General features: G+C 39.0%; 1 protein-coding gene across 6 annotated transcripts in view; it reads right to left on the bottom strand.

The window, feature by feature from the left end:
* The window catches only part of LOC134212084 (aquaporin AQPAe.a), a 241,859-nt gene that overhangs the window by 88,800 nt on the left and 130,925 nt on the right, over positions 1-22,134 (bottom strand). For 3 of the 6 annotated variants that reach the window (XM_062689602.1, XM_062689597.1, XM_062689598.1), the window contains exons 2-3: positions 21,384-21,619; positions 9,619-9,815 (exon numbers count right to left, since the gene is read on the bottom strand). In XM_062689602.1, the coding sequence (XP_062545586.1) occupies positions 9,619-9,815; positions 21,384-21,420 (234 nt within the window). In that variant the 5' untranslated portion in view covers positions 21,421-21,619. The remainder of the gene's footprint in view (positions 1-9,618; positions 9,816-21,383; positions 21,620-22,134) is intronic. The other 3 variants (XM_062689601.1, XM_062689599.1, XM_062689600.1) reach the window with 1 other exon arrangement.

Raw genomic sequence — 22,134 nt, 5'->3', positions numbered from 1 at the left:
TTGAGAAAAAAATTAATTGGCTGCTACTAAGGCAATACTTGCGAATAAATTTTAGCAGCGTCTTCCTCTGACACGCGCTTGTGATTCTGCTGCAAACAGCAGCAAAAAACAAAATCAGAATCTTGGTTCCTACTGATTCCATCCATGCTTATTAATTTTTTGAGGGTCTCCTATCGACGCGCGCTCGTGATTCTGCTACGGACGGCCACTTTCTGCCGTCGCCAAGCGATTAATTTGCACTTTGAACAAAATTCGTCTCGCCTCAACCTTCCGTTGTATAGAATGATGGTTTTGAAAAGCAGTCCCTCAATAGTTTGGATTTGCAAGAACTTGTGCCTTCAGACGCCAGCGTTGCAGAAATGTAGTTCACCGCTGCTATCACGACCACCACAGATGCTATAGTTAACGAAACAGCCAAACGATATATCGTTCTATATCGACTATAGTCGATAACGTTGCCAAATGACAGTCCGAAATGTTGCGAGAGAATTTTACTGTAAGTGCTGCTGATTCTGACGACGGCACCACACGACCCACGCTGTTGGTGGGAATAAAATTTCCTGCAGCAGGTATCAGGTATCAGAACGTCGGCTCAGGAGGCACGTTCCCCTCAATTTGGGAGATTTGTGCCATCGCCTTCACTGGCCTTTCTCATCATTTACCTGACGGAAAAGGAAGTGAAAAGGGGAAAGGAAGAGAAAGTGAAGTTGGAAAGGAGAATGGAACCATTTATAGGAAAGCCAATTATGTAGACTCACACACATTCAGCTAGGGACTAAAGAGAGGTGTCACAAAAACACAGAGGGCGTAACAATGGACGAACGTCAAAGACGAAACACAGAGTGCACTGTGAAAAACGCATAATGCGAATCCATATAGGTGACAATCACAAAGTACATTGTAAAAATCGCATAATGCGAATCCATATAGGTGGCAATTTGTTGAAAACTAAGTAAAACACATATTCATAACCCCATTCTTATTGAACCTCACGTTGAGATTGAACAAGAGTAGCCGAAGCCGAACGTCAAGGACTAGACACAGAGTACACTGTGAAAAACGCATAATGCGAATCCATAAAGGTAACATACACAAAGTACATTGTAAAAATAACGCATAATGCGAACCCATATAGGTGACAATTTGTTGAAAAAAAACTAAGTAAAAAAAAAACATTTTCATAACCCCACCCTTATTCAAGATCAAGTTGAGATTAAACAAGAGTAGCTGAAGCCAAACATCAAAGACGAAACACATATTACACTTTGAAAAACGTATAATACGAGTCCATATAGGTGACAAACACAAAGTACATTGTAAAAAAAAACGCATAATGCGAATCCATATACACAGATAGAAAAATCCACTGAAATGTACGCTAAAAATCATGCACATAAATGGAACATCATTATTATCGTAATTCCACACGGGATATAGCCTAAATGTATACAATATTTGGCGTGAATCGTCAATATTGCATACAAGTTGTAAGCAATCTTGTCAGGAAGAGGACCATTTCAGCGTTGAATAGCGTAAATTTCCGCATGTCAAGTTTTACGCGTTATTTATTTTTCATTATTATTTTCTGTGTAGGTAAAAATTTGTTGAAAAACTAAGTAAAAAAGATTCATAATCCCACCCTTATTCAACCTCAAGTTGAGATTAAACAAGAGTAGCTGAAGCCGAACGTCAAAGACGAAACACAGAGTACACTGTGAAAAGCGCATAATGCGAATCCATATAGGTGACAAACACAAAGTACATTGTAAAAAATGCATCATGCGAATCCATATAGGTGGAAGTTTGTTGAAAAACTAAGTAAAACACATATTCATAACCCCACACTCACGTTGAGATTGAACAAGAGTAGCCAAAGCCGAACGTCAAAGACGAGACGTAGAGTACACTGTGAAAAACGCATAATGCGAATCCATATAGGTGACAATTTGTTGAAAACTAAGTAAAACACATATTCATATCCCCGCTCTTATTTAACCTCACGTTAAGATTGAACAAGAGTAGCCGAAGCCAAACGTCAAGGACGAGACACAGAGTACACTGTGAAAAAACGCATAATGCGAATCCATATAGGTAACATACACAAAGCACATTGTAAAAAACGCATAATGCGAATCCATATAGGTGACAATTTGTTGAAAACTAATTAAGACACATATTCTTAACCCTACTCTTATTTAACCTCACGATGAGGTTGAATAAGAGTAGCCGATTATCTCGGAGAAGTAAAAAGTCAACTACGCCATATCTCCGGTTAGCGTAGCGAGGGCTAAAATACTGTGAAGGGGGCCCTGGTGCTTCACAGGCTTCGTTTGCGGTTAGGTTCTTATTAGACCCCCCTAACCATTCATTCGTAGGCACGGTAAGCATAAAGCCGCATCACACCGAGAATTAGGGGTCACCTGTATGGTGGACTTTTACCACTGGAACAGGCAATCCGTAATGTTATTCTTAGCCAGATAACCAGCTGCCGACACCACACGGCTATCTAGGCTGTTCGTGGAGAAAACTTGACATTGACTTTACGTCAACTCTCAATGTGGCCGAACAGCCGGTTGCGAGCCGGTTGCGAGAGAATTTTACTGTAAGTGCTGCTGATTCTGACGACGGCACCACACGACCCACGCTGTTGGTGGGAATAAAATTTCCTGCAGCAACTACACCGACGATTCGATGCTGGGACCCCTATTTACTCTCTGTGACATCTCGAACGAAATGGCTCGCGCGCGCGGGAAAGCATCTGTCTTTTGAATAGATCCGGCAATTGAAAGGTCACATTAGATTGAATAAATTGTTTAAATTGATCAAAATAAATATTTTTCATTTCAATTTAATTCAAATTTACTAGAAAATATTGCTTGAAAGATCACTGGTCAAGTTTATCAAGTTCAAGGAAGTTCATCTTTTTCGTTCTTTAGTTTAACCACTCGTTGCAGATGATTGAGGAACGCATCGTACGAGACCTGCAGGTGCTCTTGTGGTATTTTACCAGTGGCCACCAGATGTCGCCTTAGGACGTGCAAAAAAAAACATGATGTTTCAGACCAGAAATGGCCTCCAACATACTCCAGACAGTGAAATTCATAGGGATCAGGCGTTCAGGTAAAGACACTCTTGCTCGTTGGCCACTCTTAGCTCGAAATGAACCCTAAAAAACCCTAGTTGGGTTTTCTTAATTTTTTTAACCGGCGTCTAATCCTGTTATAAAACCCAACCCCTAGTATCAAAATTTCGACGTGTCCATTATTAGACGATGTTTTTTAGAACTAGTCTTCAATACGTATTTTGTATTATATTGTTTTTACTCATAAATGTAGCAGTTTAATTGCCGGACCCTGCAATCACCTATAGAAAGCCCATTATGCATTACTCCCGACTCTTTGTTAATCAGTATGGGTGCAAATATTATGTGCAACCATACACTAACCACCCGGATTGGACATTAATAACTGTGTTTGATTTGTACATATACACAACATGTGAAAGATTTAGCTCACTACACCAGTAGACTAGACATGTGCTGTCTCTATTATGCTACGAAGGACCTCCGTCGTCCTCCGCAACTTAGCGGGTACTGATGAGCCCAAATTCCATATTATAGAGAAATGGGATTTTAGAGCGTAACAATTTAATATTTCAAATGTTTAAAATAAAAGTTGCGAATATTTCATTTATGATTTATGTAAGCCTCAGCAACCTAAACACTATTAAATGAATAGTTTGCTAAATATTCATTAAAATCCGAGAGAATCCTTGAAATTTCAACGGTTTTCTGGAAGATTTAATTAACTTCAGGAAAACCGTTGGACATGATTTTTTTGTGAACTCTACCACGAAATTAAGTTGGGTTAAAAACACCTATCGAGGGTGCTCGGAGACGAGCCAGCCTCGGGCTGAAAGTCTCCTTAATAAAGACACAAAAAAAAAACCTATCGAGGGTCGCTATCCGACTCAAAAAACTTTGAGTGAGTTTGTCGTTGGTTTGGAGGTAGAGGTGTGCACCGCCGCCGACTGTATTTGACGTTGCGCCGCCGCAGACATTTTTGCATCGGCACGCCGTTGTTCAAAATCTGGCACACCGTTAGTCTGGAATTCCTCGCGCCGGTTGAAAATTCTACGTGTTTATATTCTTCTGCCGAGAAAATTCCAAAGAACCTCGAGTGAATATTCCAAGGAGAAAAACATCAAAGAATATTACACCGCAAAATATAACTGTTAAATGAAGAATCGAGCAATGTCAATGCAATGTAATGCACCCCGAGGAATGTTTGAAAAATTTGCCAAAGAATCATCAAGAATTTTCCAGAGAAATTCCGAAGAAATTGCAGAGTAAATTTTGACGAATTTGCCGAACAAATTCCAAAGAATTTTCCGAAGAAATCTCCGAAGGGTTGGTCAAGGAAATTTCGATAAATTTGCCGAGAGAATCCCAAAAAATATATTAGCGAGAATGTATTGATAAATTTGGTGAGCAAATGCACAGCCTCATGTGCCAACACCTGCCTGAAACACCTTAAAATGTTGAAGACAGTGGAAAGTTCGGAATAAATTTCGGGTAAAATTTACATTTTTCTCCAATGTATAAAATATCGCATACCCTCACACAATACACCATCGATTTAATTTTGCGAGTGATCGCTACTCCGATGACGACATTGGCGACTTTGGCGAATTATGTAGGTAGTTAATTGGAGGTCCAGACGGTTCCGATGGAAGCGTTGACCCACGGATATGTTTACAATCGATGACGACTTAATGAGAAAGAGGAGAAGCGTAGATGGTCTCTCGGGTTAAAATTAGAGGCTTGAATCGTCAAACCAAAAATTCGATATTTTTAATATACTTTGCCATTGTAGGTGTAATTTTTTCCAAAATTTGTTTTTTCGAGGCAACACCAGATATCGACGTTTCATGCATTTTTGAGACATTTGGCATCCATTTTTTTATTTCGAAATTATTTCCAAAAGTTTCGAAAAGTCCCAAAAAGTCAAATTTTTTTTCGATGTTACACCAGATCTCGACGATTCATGCATTTTTGAGACATTTGGCATCAACATATATTTTTTATTTCGAAAAAGTTACAAAAATATTTTAAGTCCCAAAAGTCATTTTTTTTCGAGGTAACGCCAGATCTTCGACGTTTTCATCATTCATGGCACCCTACTGATCATGCATTTAATGCAAGAGAATTTTCAGGGAGCATCCATAAATAATGCAAAGTTTCGTATTGAATGAAAGCTCAATATTTAGGATTTTTAAAAATTTCATATTAGAAAACATATTACTAATAGATTAATAGAAAATATGGAATTAGGAAAATTGTTACGTTATATACGGATCTTGGGACCCGAAGTCCAGTCTGTTACAATTTATGAAATCATTATGAAATTCAGAACTCGGATTGACTATAAATACCGTGCGCTGCTTCAAGCTCGGGGAGTTCAAAATTATCCAACAGTCCAATATGTAGTCTCTTTGAGTTACCTCAGGGAGCCAACCGAAGTCAGTCTTCTTGGAATTTGGCGCTTTTTAGATTTCCCTAGCTGGCCTACCGAACACTCAAATTGAATCAGGGTTTTCCTTTAGACACCTGGAAACTCGTGACTAGTGCACGAATCGAGATCTTAGTTTAAGTAAGGTACACCGGGGCAAGTTGAAACGGTTTTTTCAAAGTTGAAATTCGAAGTGCTGTAAAAAAAATCACCCTTTGATATATTTTGAATCCGTTTGCGGTGTTTGCTAGTTCGGGCCAAATATTATACATAAAAAATAAGCAACCTTAACAAACTTTTTTATAAATATTTTTTATATTTAAATTATTTTTTTATATGCATCGTTTCAACTTGCCCCGCGAATCGGGGCAAGTTGAAACACTGCGTTAATTCAGACGTAAGCTAATTTTGCCGTATTAATAACAAAATGTATGTACTCAGTGAGACTCAAGAAGCACGAGGTTGTAAAGGTGACTATAATTCTGCTTGGATTCGCATAAGAGACCCATGTAAAATTTTGACGATTTGGATTTTCTTCCAGTAGTTAGCTTAAAATTGTCTTAAGAAAAACTGATAAAATAGTAGGCTTTGTTCTAGAAATTTGAAAACAAATTCCATTTTTGTTGTCTCATCTTGATATTTACTCTCATAAAAATCAGATTCCAGATTTTGATAGGTACTCTTTTACACAAGAAATAAACTTAAGTATGGTCTATTTAATTGTGGGATAATTAACACGGATAAATACGGATAAAGAATATTATGTAAATTTTTTGGAAAGATACCAATTTTTTTTTCAATTTTATTAGATTTTTTTTGTATTTCTCCATGTCAAACAAGTTTGATAAATTCAACAGCAAATTACTCAAGTCAGCGTGGGACTCTTATGCGAATAAGGGCAGTGTGCAACAAAGTCACAAGCGTATTTTCAGAGACCAAATTCTGAAGAACGCACTGCGTTGAAAATCTATCAAATTGATTTCCTCCTACTGTGACCACTCGGATTACTATTCAGGATGCTTCATTATTTGGTTCACTTGTATATTGCGCAGTTGATTAATTCGGCTGTCGCTTCTTCATAACTACATTAATTAACCAGCCATCACATCTCTCATAAACTCTTCAATTAGAGAAATAAACAGCTAGGGTTGTGAAAGACGTAGTTACCGAATGGTCACATATTCTATGTTTTATTTTTCTGAGAGTCAGTGCTCAGTAGATTAAGAATCTCAAAACTGCAGTTTAAACATTCTAGTGGAGATTGTAGGAGGGTTGCATTCAGGACGGAATGGGCGGAAATTTATTAAATTTAGGTTCAGAAGTTTGCATGTTTTCATAAATTTATGTTTTTCGAATGTATGTATTTACGGACCATGTAGAATTCTGAAAAAAATACTTTTAATTGCGAGGGTGACGTTTTGAATCGTTTGTTTCAACTTGCCCCGCACCATGCATTTCTATTTGCCCCGATGAGTTGAACATGCAGAGCAATATCAAACAACCAAAATACAAAAATTAAAACGGGTCTTTCATCGATTTTTCATAATCATTATGCTTATTCAACATTGAATGATTACCTACCGTGAAAATTTGATGAAAAAACTCTTCCAAACATCGTTTTGAGACCTGTTTCATTGACACGTCAAATAGTTGGTTTATATTTTGCAAAGGGCGAAGAATAAACAATGGCAGGGATTGCATTTGAAAGCTGCAATCTTTCGGGAATGGCAGTCAGAAGGTGCGTATAGCTGAGTAGTTTGTTGAAAAAATTATCAGAGAATTCGGTCGTTTCTTATCTGAATTACAGCTTCCGTTTCAACTTACCCCGCATTTCAACTTGCCCCGGTGTACCTTAAACTAACTCCATATAGAAAAAAATCGAAAGTTCAGTAAAAAATTCAGAAGTTCGGTAAAACTTTCCTCGCGGCAAATTTACGATGCAGAAAATTGTTAGAATCCCTTAATTAATATATGTGTACAGGATTATGACGGGAAAGAGTATTGCCCGGGACAATTCAATCAAAGGAAAATGTAATATAGCATAAATGACAGTGATGCTGTAAGAAGAATTCAGCAAATATAAGAAAGACAAAATTTAAAGTGTTGGATTTCACTGATGAAAATATCACAGCTGAGAGTGCGGTTCAATAGTGCGTATGCAAAGGGGAAAAAATGCTACCGTCGTCGAGGGTGACAATTGGTCAAATGGGGGTAAGAGTGGGTCACTGTTCTAACTACTTAGAATGCCTGTAGAATGGATTGAATGCATCTGAGGAGAAGAAGACTAAAATATAAGAGACCTTTTTGAACGATTTTGCTCTACAGGCTGCCGGTGAGAGCGATGACCCATTCTCAACCCCCAGACCCATTGTCACCCCCGATGGCGGTATTCAAAGAATAAAGTTCCATTCAGAGAAAAGATATCTCTTCACAAATCCGAAAAAATTGCCGTATAAATTCCGAAGAATTTGCCAATATTTTTTTAAAGATTTTGCCAATAATTTTTTTAAGAATTTGCCGAGGAAATTTCGAAAAAAAATACTTCCAAAGCCTTCAAAGGATTCGCCGAGGTATCTTCAAACATTTCCTGAAGAAATTGTGAAGAATTCCCAGGAAAATTTCGAAGGATTTCTAGAGAGAATCACAAAGAATTTTCCAAAAAAAAAATCCGAAGAAATTGCCGAGAAAATTTCGAAAAACAAGAATTGCAAAGAATTTCCCGAAGGAATTGTGAAGAATTTTCCAACGAAACTAACGAAGAATATCCCATGGATATTATGAAGAATTGCCCGATAGAATCCCGAGGAAAGTCTAAAGAAATTGCAAAGGATATTTTGACGAATTTGCCGAAAAATCCCGAAGAATTTGCCGAAGATATTCCGTGATATTATTATTTAAAACTCCACGAGAAATTCACTATAAGTATATTTTTATTCAATTATAAATTTGTAGATTTTTAAAATGGCTCAGTACATTTTATAGAATCAGTGTAATAAAATCTATTATCATTTTTCAGCTTCAGAGAAAGTATGGATGTGTTTATAGTTAAGCTCATTGATTAGTTTAATTTTTGTACTGCATAGCAGAAGTGAATCTTCTTCTTCTTCTCCTTATTGGTATTACATCCCTCTACTGGGACATCAAATAAGCTATTTCTTTTGCTTGGTTTGGATTACTTCCTCACACTTCATCTCCAAACAAACCAATTAGTGTGACAAATTGATCTATTAGTTCAACTCTCATCGTAAAACAAATATTTCATCTGCTGGTGGAACCGGACTTCTGTACTGTTGCTGACATGGCATTAATTTAAGAATGGTCTAACCTGTTGACCTTAGAAAGCTACACATTTTTTTATTGACAGGCATGCCCTATTGACTGTATTCTGGTATTTCGGTTTACATTAACCTCCAAACTTCACGGCATTGTGAATTTTTGAAACACGGAAAGCAATAAATGCAACAAGCTAGAAATAAATGACTGCCTGCAAGGAGTCCATTCATGAATAGAACTGTTCCTCGCCACCGCTGGTGTGAACGGAAACTTAACTCGTGGCGTCTCGTGTCGAAGTAAGTAAAAACTTCACACATTCTGGCTGTTAAATAAATCAATAACCTGAGGTGGTTATTTTTGGACAAAGATGTCGTGATCTCCATCAACGCAGTGGACACTAAGTAATAGGACCGCGGCTATAGTCAACAACAAATAATCCCTATGTGAGCCGCGAGTAAACGGTGTGTTGACTAGAGATCGTAAAAATAAACACCTCACCTCCCTCAAGATCACCGATCGCCGCAGGCGCTGGGGTTGATCAACTTGGACCCCGTTTCAGTCGTAAATTCGTTCAGCCACCACGCGTGCTCCCACATTAGTCATCTCATCCCGTCATCACTGTTTGTGAGGCCTGCAGATCCGTGGCTACCCCTGACACAGCAAGCAGCGCATCGTACGAATCATTATCTCGAATGAATAAACGCTCTGCTTTTCAAGATTACCCGAGCGAGCCGTTCATTTGATCGGTCAGTAGGTTAGTCTTAAGCGGACGGTGGTCATGTTGTCGTTTACCTAAAATGTTATCGCTAGGTCATAAAGTCTACAACACACTCACCTGTGCCAACGTTGCGACCACCAAGCCAAAGGTGAACGCGATTTGCGTCATGGAAGGTGCGTAGCCGTCACCCCAGCCCATCGTGCTACCGATACCGATGGACACCAGGAAGAAGGTGCCGAGGAACTCGGCCACCAGCATGCGCCATATGTTGCGGTTCTCGGTGATGTCCGCTACACCGACGAGTTGCTTCACACCTGAAAAGAAAATTATATATATAGTATCGTTGGTGTTAAAATGTACGGGACGTACAATGAAAACTTAACAATCTTTAACATCAAAAATCTTTTGAATAATCTAACCCGATCGTACTACATACAACTAATTTATGATGCGGCACTGGCCAAAATATTTCACATTTCTTCACAATACTGTGGCTGTCATGACAAAACAAGAGATATCCATCTAGTTCATAATAATTATTCGAGAACCGAATTTTAAACAATTCACTGCCAATGAAATGCTGATCAACAAGTTTCTCGTGGTGCACAACATGCATTGAAAAAGATATAAGCACTGTAATCGGCTATCAACAAAAACAAAAAAAAACTGCAACAAATACGGCAATAAGCAAACATCTACGACGAGCACAAATATCGGACATGCGATATTCCGAATTCTCCTCAAAAGGACAAACTAAGCTGTCCACATGGGGACAGATTTTGTTTTCGTTACGTTTATTGGCCTTAAGGCATAGGTATTGGCCTTAAGTAGGTGTCTGAGGCATATCATACTCCAAATCTCGGAATTCTTGGATGGTCTGGAATGAAAGACGCACTCAAAATAAATCAAATTTGGTCGAGATGATCAATAAAAGCAAGAATCTTTTCTAACAGGAGTTAATAAATTTCTCGCTACTCGTATACCTAATTAAGAACTATTTAGTATTAATAACTATTGGATGACCTGGAATGGAACACAAGTTGAAGGCATGTCTAATTTTATTCATGAATCACAAAGAATATTTACATATCGACAGCTATGTAAGCATGTACCGCATCAAAAACACCGATAGATATTAAATTTCACGTGGAGGCCTTATAGCCCATACTCCATGAAAGTCCTGGAACATGTGATGATAACATTTTAAATTTGGGTCTATGGATTGCTATGTTTATCTTTCTATATAATAAAAATAAAATGGTCTATGTTCGTATACGCATAACTCAAAAACGGCTGGATAGATTTTATGCATTCCTTCAACAGTTACATTCGTTGTAGTTTCCGACGGGTTTATAGGATATTTCCTCAGTCGAAAAACATTAGTAAAGTTGATAAAATCGTGAAAAACTAAAATAAAGATTCGTATGGAAATTTTGCATGGGTAGTTCACAACGCACATTTTTGCCTACTATGCAGGACAGCGTTTGCCGGATCAACTAGTGCATCATATTTGGAAGTATAAAAATAGTATGGTGAAAAACGAGCAATTTAAGGACACTTCTCACGGAATCTAAATTTCAAAGTACTTACGTTTTCAAGGGCACACCACTCGATACGGAAGCAACGCACAACTTTTATTTTTATTAGCGATACGGCAGGTATTTCCGTCCATCGTTGTAGGGACTAAAACCAAGGAAAGCAACGTTCATTTGCTGAGCTTACGATTTGGTACGGTTGAGTTTGGCAAAAAAGTGTCTCTTTTATTGGTTTACGAGACTATGACGAAAAGACGAAAATGCCTGCCTTAACCCTATTTCAGTTTTGCTGCGTCGCAGCATGCGTGAAATAAAAAAAATGACAGTTCTGCGTTGCTTTCGTATCGAGTGGAGTGGAAACTTGGATTCCGCGAGGAGTGACCTTAAAACCAAGACACACATGCTTTTTGAATCTTTGCTTTATTAGCTTATTTTATTAGCTTCTTTTGCTTATTAGCTCAGAATATTGCACGCAAAAAAAAGCGTTCCCGAATTCGTGAACCAACAAAAATACACCGTGATTTAAATCATGGATTCAGCAACACCAATCACGTTTTCCAGAACGTTCCAGAAAACGTGACTGTGTTCCCGAATCCGTGGCTGTTGTTCACGAAAAAATACACCGTGAACTCGTTAGTTCACGAATTCATGAACGCTTTTTTTTGCGTGTGGATTTGGCAGCCAAGAAAACTTTCGAATTAAACTCTCGCTTAACTTTTTCAAAAGGACCTAAGTAACATTTTTTCCATGAATTAATTTGAATAGCGCAATCAACTGAACAACACGAAAGCTTTTGATTGCAGTACTCAAATTAATTCATGAAAAAAATGTTACTTAGGTCCTTCTGAAAAGTTAAGCGAGAACTCTTTAGTAAGTCTAGCAGGGGCTCTTAGAAGAACCATTTGCTTTGAAGATGCACTTTTCGATCCCCATCTACTCACTACACTAAGTGAAATAAAAATAGCACCACCATGTGTTTTACTGATATTTTCTGCAATTATAAACAGATGATGGCAGACGCGCATCCACGTTTTGAGTCGTGGGTAGGAAGAATTAGGGGGCAATATAGTTATGGTATTAGCATTTAGGCGATTCGCTAAAATTTGTGGGTGTTACAAGCCTAGACTATGGTATGAGAGAACTATCACTTCGACCCGTGACCACAGAAAGCTGCATCTGTTACAGAGAACTCTACGATCTCTCATATGTGCCACGGAAGGTTTTGGGGCTGTTAGTGTAGAAGGTATAGCAGAAGGAATAGTTTCGGTAGATCGAACCCACGACCTCCTGCTTATAGGCAGAAGCGGTAGCCACTAGATCACCGAGCGTGTTACCGAAATCGATGAACATTCTACCTATACTGCCGCCAAAAGCGTAACAGTTACTGTTCCATGTTGATATGAAATCCATATCAATATGAGATATTTATGCTTCCGGCAGCAACATAATCAATTCTAGAATTAATCGAACTTGTAAAGGTCTTTGCTGGCAGAATGCTCAGATAATTTAAGAAATTTTCTACGATTCTCTGGAAAAATATTCCTTTTCCAAGATTGAAGGATAACTAAAAAGCATGAAACACATATTTGAATTATCGATTATTATCAAACATTCGACTATGGCTTGAATAAATTATTGCCTATTATTGGTTATGGATCTAGCGATTCAAAGCGAACTTCTAAGAAATCGAATGATTGCCAAAGAATCTTTTAAGGGCTCAGAATTCCTTACGGATTAGATTTCAAGCGGGCTTTGTGATGTTTGTGGTTGTTCAGATTCCAATGAATCTTTAGAGGTTTGTAGAAAACCTTATTCCTTGGGTTCCCAATAATTCATTTAAACACACTTCATCTAGCAAAACTTTCAAAAATTTTAATTAATCACATTTGGTGATATTACCAAGGATATTTCTGATCATTTAATAATCTGGGATCGATCATTTAGTAGATTGTCAATAAATCATTCCAGATGCTGAATTCCAAAATGTTTAGTATAGTAAATTCTAGTGCGAAGGTTTTTCTACAACTCTGCCTAATAATTCGTTAATTGAATTCTACTTATGACGGACATAAAGTGCCAGTTGCAGTAACTAAAACTGAATGATTGATATTTTGTTATCATTTAGTATTTAAGTTACTGCAAGAGTTCAGTGCGTGTTGGCTCTTGTTTCGGACGGCAGAACGATCGCGCAATTTGCCGAAATTTTGTGTTTTGCATTGCGCGGCCGGAAATAATGTTGACAAACGCTCTATATCGTCGAATAGAGCTCCCTATTATTCACCTTTCCCACTAACACAAATTTTCCTTCCCGAGAGATCTATGAAGGTACAATGGGCTCCATGTATCTTCACAAGTAGATGTTGAACTAACATTCCTTCTCTTCCTTCCATGATTATAAGGACGTAGTCAGGTATACAACTGCTTCTGTATAAGAAATGGTTTTAATCCCAAGTACCAATTTGCGACAATATACAGTAGATTGCTCAATTCAAGCTCTGTCTGGTGGGGGGGCAGGTGTCGCGGGAGAGGGTTCTCTTCGTCGACTTCCCCTCATTTTGAATGGAGGTGACAGGCAGGGAATTTCTTTGCGGTTTATCACCTCAGAATGCAAGTTCGCATTGTTTTCTTTCGTTCTGAGGTGATAAACCGCAGAGAGATCTGCTTCTTGTCACTTTTGTTTGGGGGAGGGGGGGGTCGACGGGGAGAGTCCTCTCTTGCGACATTCGCCCTTATTCCGGATGGAGCTTGAATTGAGCATTGTATAGCCACCCACGATTTGTACAATCACATATGCTATGCTATGCTATGCTATGCTATTTAGTATTTAAGTTACTGCAACTGACACATTACCTCCGTTTTAAGTGAAATTCAAACAATGATTTGTAAGGTAGAGTTGTAGAAAAATCTTTGGATAAGAAGTCCACCATACTACACATTTTTGAAAGCCTCTAGAATAAGGTAATATTGACGAACTACTAAATGGTAGAACCCAAATTACAATACAATCGTAAAGATCCTTGCTTTAGACATCTTGAGCGCTTTCGGGATTACAAACTGCTCAAAGTCAGTCCTAAAGAACAATCAGTAGTCTATTCCTTTAGGATCTTAGAAACCCTTGTGATTATTCTTTTAATGACACACAAATTTTTGTAAGCTAATAACTATATATGTTCCAACAAGTGAAATTCGCACGAAGCTGCTTTATAAATCGTTTTAAAAATAAATTTAAAAAAAAATACATAAAAAAGACTACATAGACTTTTGTTATACCCCCGTCCCCTTTCGTAGACTATCGTTGACTTTTTTCGAAACCCTCCCCCTCTCAAAAGTCTACGTGGTTAATGGACAGCACCATACATATAATTACCCGCCAATTTTTTTTATCTCCTGCTTTTTTATCTAAAGCTGTTTTGGTTCCGAGACTTTTTTAAGTAGATGACGGGACTATTACAATATAAAAACATTCGTAAGGACGTGGCCAGGTGTGCAGAGAAAACGGGTCTACATTATTGTAGTTTCTGGCGAAATCTATGATAATAATAGATAAGTTTATCGCTGAAACTCCATCTACGATTTGTGCGGATGTTCATGCTATGCTATGTAGCATAGCCACTCAGAAGCTGGAGCCGAAGCTTTGCCATTTTGATGAATAATACCATTATAAACTACTTGTTGGAGCCATCTTTACATTGACCGATGAAGCGGAAATAATTTTACACGCATAATCAATATTCTGAACTTCAGGGAGCATTCCAGTTTGTGACAGCAGCACGTACTGACGTGTTTTTTACTCTAGCAATTTTCGAAGTGTTTTTTCTTGCGCGTTCGCTGCCACGGGTAAAAATCCGTTCCCAGAAATGAGAAAATAATTCATGATTCCATGAATCCGTCGTGTTTTTATGCTATGAAAATACACCATGAATATAAATCATGATTTCATGATTTATTTTCGCGTAACGCAACCAATGCGTTACAATTTGGTTGTTAAGATCGACAGAATAAAAAAAAGTTCAACAGGGGATTTGAACTCGAGTACACTGAGCGAGAGTCCGGCGTGCTACCTCTCAGCCGTTCTTACTTCTTGAGAATGGAGTGTTCGAAGTATAAACGGTTATGCATACTGTCGACTGATGAGGATTGCCTAGTACCATGAATAATGTTCCTGAAATCATGAATTATAATCATGATTTCATGAACTGACCTGATTCATGATTTCATCATTTTTTATTCATGCCTGAGGGTATGCATTTGTTTCCGTGTGTGTTCATGTTGTTTTCGCTTCATCGCGTTGGCGTTATTTTCTCTCGGACCCGTAATGGGAGAGACCGCGGCGGCCAATCCGGTCGCGAATAAAACGCGAAATCGTTTATCGAAGGAGGTTGTGTACCAACTGGGGAAAAGCACCGAGCCACCACGAATGCCTGCTCGAAATGCGCGGAGTTCTGCGAAATCCGCAAGAGAGTTTCTACCCCCGAGGATTCCGCTCTGCTCTACAACCCGGAGCAGCTGGCTCCGACCTTCATCCAACTTGCGGCTCGAAGCTGAAAATCCCGGTTCAACCAGATCTACACTCTGGATCTTTTCATAATTGAAAATGGCTCCTAGGTTGGGTCTGGTATACTGGAACGCTTTCTCGCTCAAGAGAAAAATCGTAGAGCTCAGCGATTTCCTTAAAGAGAAGGAGATTGATACGGCTTTCATCACCGAAACCCACCTGAAGGAATCTATACCATTTCGTCGAAAGACATTTCGTCGAATGACATTTGGTCGAAAGGACATTACGTCGAAAGGACATTTGGTCGAATTGACATTTAGTCGAAATCAGATGTTAGAAAGAAGAACCTTCGTACATTTGGTGATATGACGTTTGATCGAAAGTGGATTTTCGAATTAATAACCTTGGTACATTTAGTCTAATGACGTTCCGTCGAATGGATATTTGAAAGAAAAGAACTTAAGCCAATATCAATTAAAAAATAAATGATTTATTGCGGTGTTCCTAAAAGTCATATAATTATTGTTCCAATATTGTCCAAAGAATGAGGGGTTCAGAAAAAGAATAAATAATACGAAAACGGTGAATATTCCGAGGTTATTCCTGACTGGATATTGACTTACGCGAACCCCTCTAACCGACTACATTGAATCTATACCACCTGGTCAAAAGAAATGTAGTCGAATGATGTTTCGCCATTAGTCATGACGGCGAATATACATTTCTATCGTCACACGCATAACTGTCCCATGTACATCGAAAATTCCAGCAAACATGGGACATGGGATATGATCATTTGGTCGAAATTAAATTTACGGCCAATAACTGACGAATTATGGTTGAAAGACCATTTTATACTGAACTAATTATTGTATAAATATTGAGTGAAAGAAAGAGTATCAATGAAAAGAATAAGAAAACCATTTCCATTCAACCAAATGTCAATCAACGAAATGCTCCAAAGCCGACTGCGATGAAGTATTTATATCATTGGTTTTTGACCATGTCCCGAAAAATAGAATGTCCATTCGACTAAATGTCCATTTGACTAAATTTCCATTCGACTGAATGTCCCTTCGACTAAATGTTCCTTCGACTAAATATTCCTTCGACCAAATGTCCTTTCGACTAAATGTCCTTCGACTAAATGTCATTCGACGAAATGTCATTCGACGAACTGTCCCAAAGCCCACCTGAAGTCCGAGGTAAGCGCCACACTGCCGGGTTTTATGCAGATGAGGTTCGATCGAACAAGCTCCAGAGGGGGAGGAGTGGCAAGCGCCTTGCGGAGCAACATCGCCGTTAAACGTTAAAGAATATTTACTACAGCTAGCAGTATGCAATTTACTAAATACTCCTTTACAACGCAACGCAACACAAGTCAAAATAGGCGACGGCACGAAGGTGGCAGGACCAGTTCATCATCGCCGGACACCTGAACGCAAAGCGCCAATAGTGGGAAAACATTGTCTCAAACCGGAACGGAGTCTTCTGGTGCTAGAAGGCCACTACACCATCCTGAGCCCTAACAGCCCTACTCTGTTGACACGGTCCGGGGCCCATGCAACGCTCGACATCTTCATCACTAACATGAACGATCACGTCTTCCAGGAGCTTAGCACGAACCACTATCCGATGGTGGCTGAAGTTGGACCTTCGGTGAATTGGCGCGAGCTAACTCGGCGCATTGGTATCACCAAGTCGACTGGGGTCGGTTTCCACGGTGCGTGGACGGGAACATTGACCACCAGCGGCATCCGGTGTCATCCGAAGACGTCGACGAGCAGCTGCACGCCATTCAGCAGGCGCTCTCCCTAGCCCGCGCCCAGCAAAGCCCCAAAGCCCCGACTGGTAAGCAACATCCTAACCATTGATACACTCACCAAAGATTTGATCCGTCTACGAAATGTCACTCGCAGGTAGTACCAACATACTGGGCGCAAGACCCGGTGCAACCGCAAGACCATAATTGTCCAGGCCAGAATGGTGGACCTCAGAAATAGTGATTTTTCCATCAGGATCCGCGCTCTTCCAGGATGTGCTATGCCGTTTTGGAAGCTAACCAAAATTCTAAAATCGAAGCTTAGGCCCATTCCACCTTTGATCCCATTAGACAGCAATGGCTCTACATAAGGATCGCTTGATAACTCCTGCAGAGAAGGTTACCGAAGGCCACTTTGTCAGCTCCCACAATCTTGAACAGAACATCGGCAGTCCACGCGAAGCTGCCGTCAACGAGCATGCAAACAACATCCATCTTATTCCCAATGACTTCTCGGAGGAGTTAGAGATCACAGCTGGAAAACTGCCGGTCTATATCAAATCATCGAAAAACATGAAGGCCCCAGGCATCGACAGCATCCTGAATCTTGACCTCAAACAACATATGAGTGCTCCGTTCTTCGAGAACCTTTCGCTGCTCTTCGGTATTGCAGCTTCGAGCAGTGAACTTAACCACCTTTGCACGATTCCCCAGAAAGTTCAACGATTTGTATCGAAATTTCAGCGCAATCCGCCCTTACCGAACCGAGATAGGGGTAAGGCAGGTATTTTCGTCTTTTCGTCATAGTCTCGAAAACTAATAAAGGAGACACTTTTTTGACAAACTTATTCGTATCAAATCTTAAGCTCAGGAGATACCTTCTGCTATAGTGGAGCTCTAGCGAATGGATGTTGGTTTCGATGGTTTTTAGCCCCTATGACGATGGGCGGAAATACCTGCCGTGTCCCTATTGAATTTATTCGCGTTATGGATATTTTTTTTCAATGTGCATTGTATCTCTAGATGTTTTACAAGCAGTGTTTTGTTTAAATCTCAATAATATGTATGTAATTAGACTTATAAGGATATGAAAATGCCAAATGCATGTGAATAGTAACAATAAAATATTGTATATAGACCTATAATTTTTGAAAAGGATGATTCATACATCATGTAGAAGGTATTTTATGGGACGTTTCGCGGTGACCCGTTTATTTACTTTTAATGTTTTGTTTTGGTATGATTCTGCGTGAACATTCGGTTAGCTCCGAGCACAAAATAATGTTTGTAACGTTTTACTTCACTTGTCATAAGACGAGTTTGTACAATCCCATTGAATTCCACCACTTGAATTGTCTCGTACTTGACTCGACTTAGTACGAGACATTGAAGACGGCCTTACTGTTGAGGTCGAAATACGTATCTGTCAAGATACAATTAAGTGGTGGAATTCAATGAGATTGTACAAACTCGTCTTATGACAAGTGAAGACATTCCACTAAAAAGCTCAAAATAATTTTCTTAACAAAACGTTTTACTTTCTATTCGTGTTTTCTTCAGCATTTTATACTTGGTATGAATGCAATGGTATGAGTAATCTAACCCATCGGAATGTTCAGCGCGAAATTATCAAACATATGGGCTCCCATCAATTGTCGAAGTTCTGTTTATCTAACACGAGAAAACAGTTGATTCGATTTGTCTCATAAAAATTCCGAAATACTTGCACGGAAAGCGAAGCAGGGGCTCGCTGAAGCAGCGGAACGTGCAAAATTGTGCCAGCGTGCTGCAGGAAGGCGTCAAGTGCGGTGATTGGCAGGCCGTGGAAAACCAGCGAGAGAAGAGAAAGAAGCAGAAGAATAATGTGTAAAAGGAAAACGACGTTCTCCTCGACGATAGTCGTATCAAGCGATTAAACGTTGTAACGATCCCAAAGAAGCTAAAAGACTTGCTGTTCGAATGCAAGCTGGGAGAAGTAGAGATGACGATTTGGTTGAGGAGAGCCTACGACGATGCAAAAGTAGCAGCGATACGATTACCGGCAGACCTTTCCAACAAAATGGTGGAGGCGTGCAAGTTGAAAGTCGGATTACCGGTGTGTCCGTCCGTTGAGACTTACTCCTCGAGTCCCCAAACAGACGGAACGATACTTTAAATGCATGGCGTTTAGATATCAGGCGCGAAACTTCAAAGGCCCGAGCAAATCCGGTATATGCAGGAAATGTGTAAAAGAAGGATACGTTGCGTGGGAGTTTTTTGAACACTTACAAACATTTAACACAATAATGAACCCCCCGCGTGTTAGACCAGTATGTGCGTGATGTGATATGCGTAGTTCAAGTTTTATAGGCCTTCTCGAGTCTCTATGAAACACGCGGAGAGTTACGGCAAGATAATAGTCTATTCAAGTGGTACGATTTTCACGAAATCTGTTCAGCTACTTGGATTTACTGACAACATTGATATGTAGCTCGCAACTTTGAGAAGATGGAGGAAGCCAAAATCAGACTATAGAGGGAAGCTAAGCGGATCGAAGTAGTTATCAACACGTCAATGACAAAGTACTATCTTGAAGAGTCTGAAGAAGTAACGAAGCCGAGGTAGTTGATGCTTTCGTGTACTTAGGCACTCTAGTGACCGACGGAAACGATGCCAGCAGAGAAATTCTTAGACACATCGTGGCAGGAAATCGTACTCACTTTGGACATCGCTCACCTTTTTATGTCGGAAAAGACTTCTCTGTCGTGCCAAACTGACTATCAACAAATTACTTACGTATAACGGGAACAAAACCCACAATCCTCGAAGGACCAACGCGCACTTGCAGTCTTAAATAAAGCAGTCTAAAATAAATGAGCTGAATTATAAATAAATCTCCCTAACTTTTGCAAATAAACTTTCATTTTAATTGACACTAATAAAAACAAATGATTTTTCTGTAGCTGGAATGTCAGTAATATTTGTAACTTTTAGGAGTATAGTCAAAAGGTAATTTGCTATTCCCATTTAAATTTTATTCAAATAAAAAAAATAGAATAATAATAGTGTTTTATCATTATGCAGATTCAAATTGAAATCATAATTTGTTTTCAAATATAAATCATCATGATTGATTGCATATTTTGATCTCATTTTGCTGTAGATTTCGAAATTGTATAATGTGACATCAAACTGTGCACGCAAAAAAAAGCGTTCCCGAATTTGTGAACCAGCAAAAATACACCGTGATTTAATTCATGGTTTCGGGAACACCAGTCACGTATTACAGAACGTTCCAGAAAACGTGACTGTTGTTCCCGAAAAAATACACCGTGAACTGGTTAGTTCACGAATTCATGCACCTTTTTTTTGTGTGTGTACTTATTTTATTATCGGAAACCAATATCAAAATTAGTTTTCGATTTGCTCTCATCGACAGCAGGTTTTCGATTTGATGTCACAGTAAGATTTTTCTGCTATACGTTTTGTTATTTTGACCGTTGAAGTCACCAAAAAGATATCAAATTAAGTAATCATAATCGGCTATTTCACAACATAGCTCTGCTCGGGGATGCAATGAGTATCTATAGTACAAGACATTCAGGATCGCCCTACAGTCGAAGCCGAAATACGCGATTCTGCCCAGATGCAAATAAAACGATGAAATTAAAAGTGATGAAACGGGTATCTGTATACTATGTTAGAATAATTTGTTATTCTCAAATAATTTAAAGAATATATCACACCGATATTGCTTCAAGTTGCTTCGATAGGGTAACCACCTGATCAGCTATCTGCTACTAATCTACACAATATATACAACAATCATCATAACTCGAAACAACAAATCAATTCCTGCAGCACATCTGATTGCAAGCTGAAACGTGGCTAATAATAACTCAAACGATGAACATGCAAATATCTACCGTCATCAATACAAAAACGTTCCAAGCACGTGTACTATTTAATATTATCTACATCTATGCTAATTTAATGCCAATGAGTACTCGAACTCTAAGCGACAACACCCAAAAGCAAAACCACCACCAATACCTTCTCCGTTCATAATACACGCATCCAATCGCACAATCAACCATTTAGGAGGCACTACCTTCTCTGAATTCGGATTTGCTAAACATGGGAATCATGTTGGGCGGTGTTTTCACGCTTCAGTTCTCGTTAGACTCGAGAGCACTTCCAATCACTGTTTAGGATTTGGCACACACGCGCGACTCTTCAACCGTCACCGATAAAATGATCGATCACTGAGAACCTGCTTATCGCACTGCACTTATTGCACACGGGAAAGTGTCTTTCGCTGTTTTCCACGGGGCCCGAGCCTATTGACTGGCGGAAATGCGATGGAGCGAGGGTTGTTAATTAATTAGCAGGAACATCATAAAAGCTGACGGCACACGGTGTCGAAATCAGGATTTTTATCGAACATGCATGTAGCTTTTCAATCGCAGAAAACTCTCCTTGAAGTGACCTTCTTATGAAAAAACACGAGGGCATGATTAAAACAAATTCGACAAATTATTATTAAGAAAGCTACGACCATTGATTAGTAACATATTTCTTTTAATTATTTGAATAACAATGTCGAGTAAATGTAAACCATCAAAACACCAGTAGTTAGAGTTTTCTTCGTATAGTTTTATTTTATACTGTTCACAAAATTTTCAGTCAGAATTTATTTAAAAAAAACAGATTGCGAAAGAATTGCAAGAAATCATGGTGGATTCAGAGTTCAAAATGTAATTCCGATCATAAAGGCCGAATTTCCCAAGCAATGCCCACAAAAAACAAAACAAATGCATATAAACAAATTTAAAAAAAAATCATGTTTATCATTCACCACA

This window comes from Armigeres subalbatus, chromosome 2 (assembly GCF_024139115.2).
Source record: "Armigeres subalbatus isolate Guangzhou_Male chromosome 2, GZ_Asu_2, whole genome shotgun sequence".
NCBI lineage: Eukaryota > Metazoa > Arthropoda > Insecta > Diptera > Culicidae > Armigeres > Armigeres subalbatus.
The sequence above is the reverse complement of the archived record's forward strand: the minus strand, read 5'-3'. Positions and strand labels throughout refer to the sequence as shown.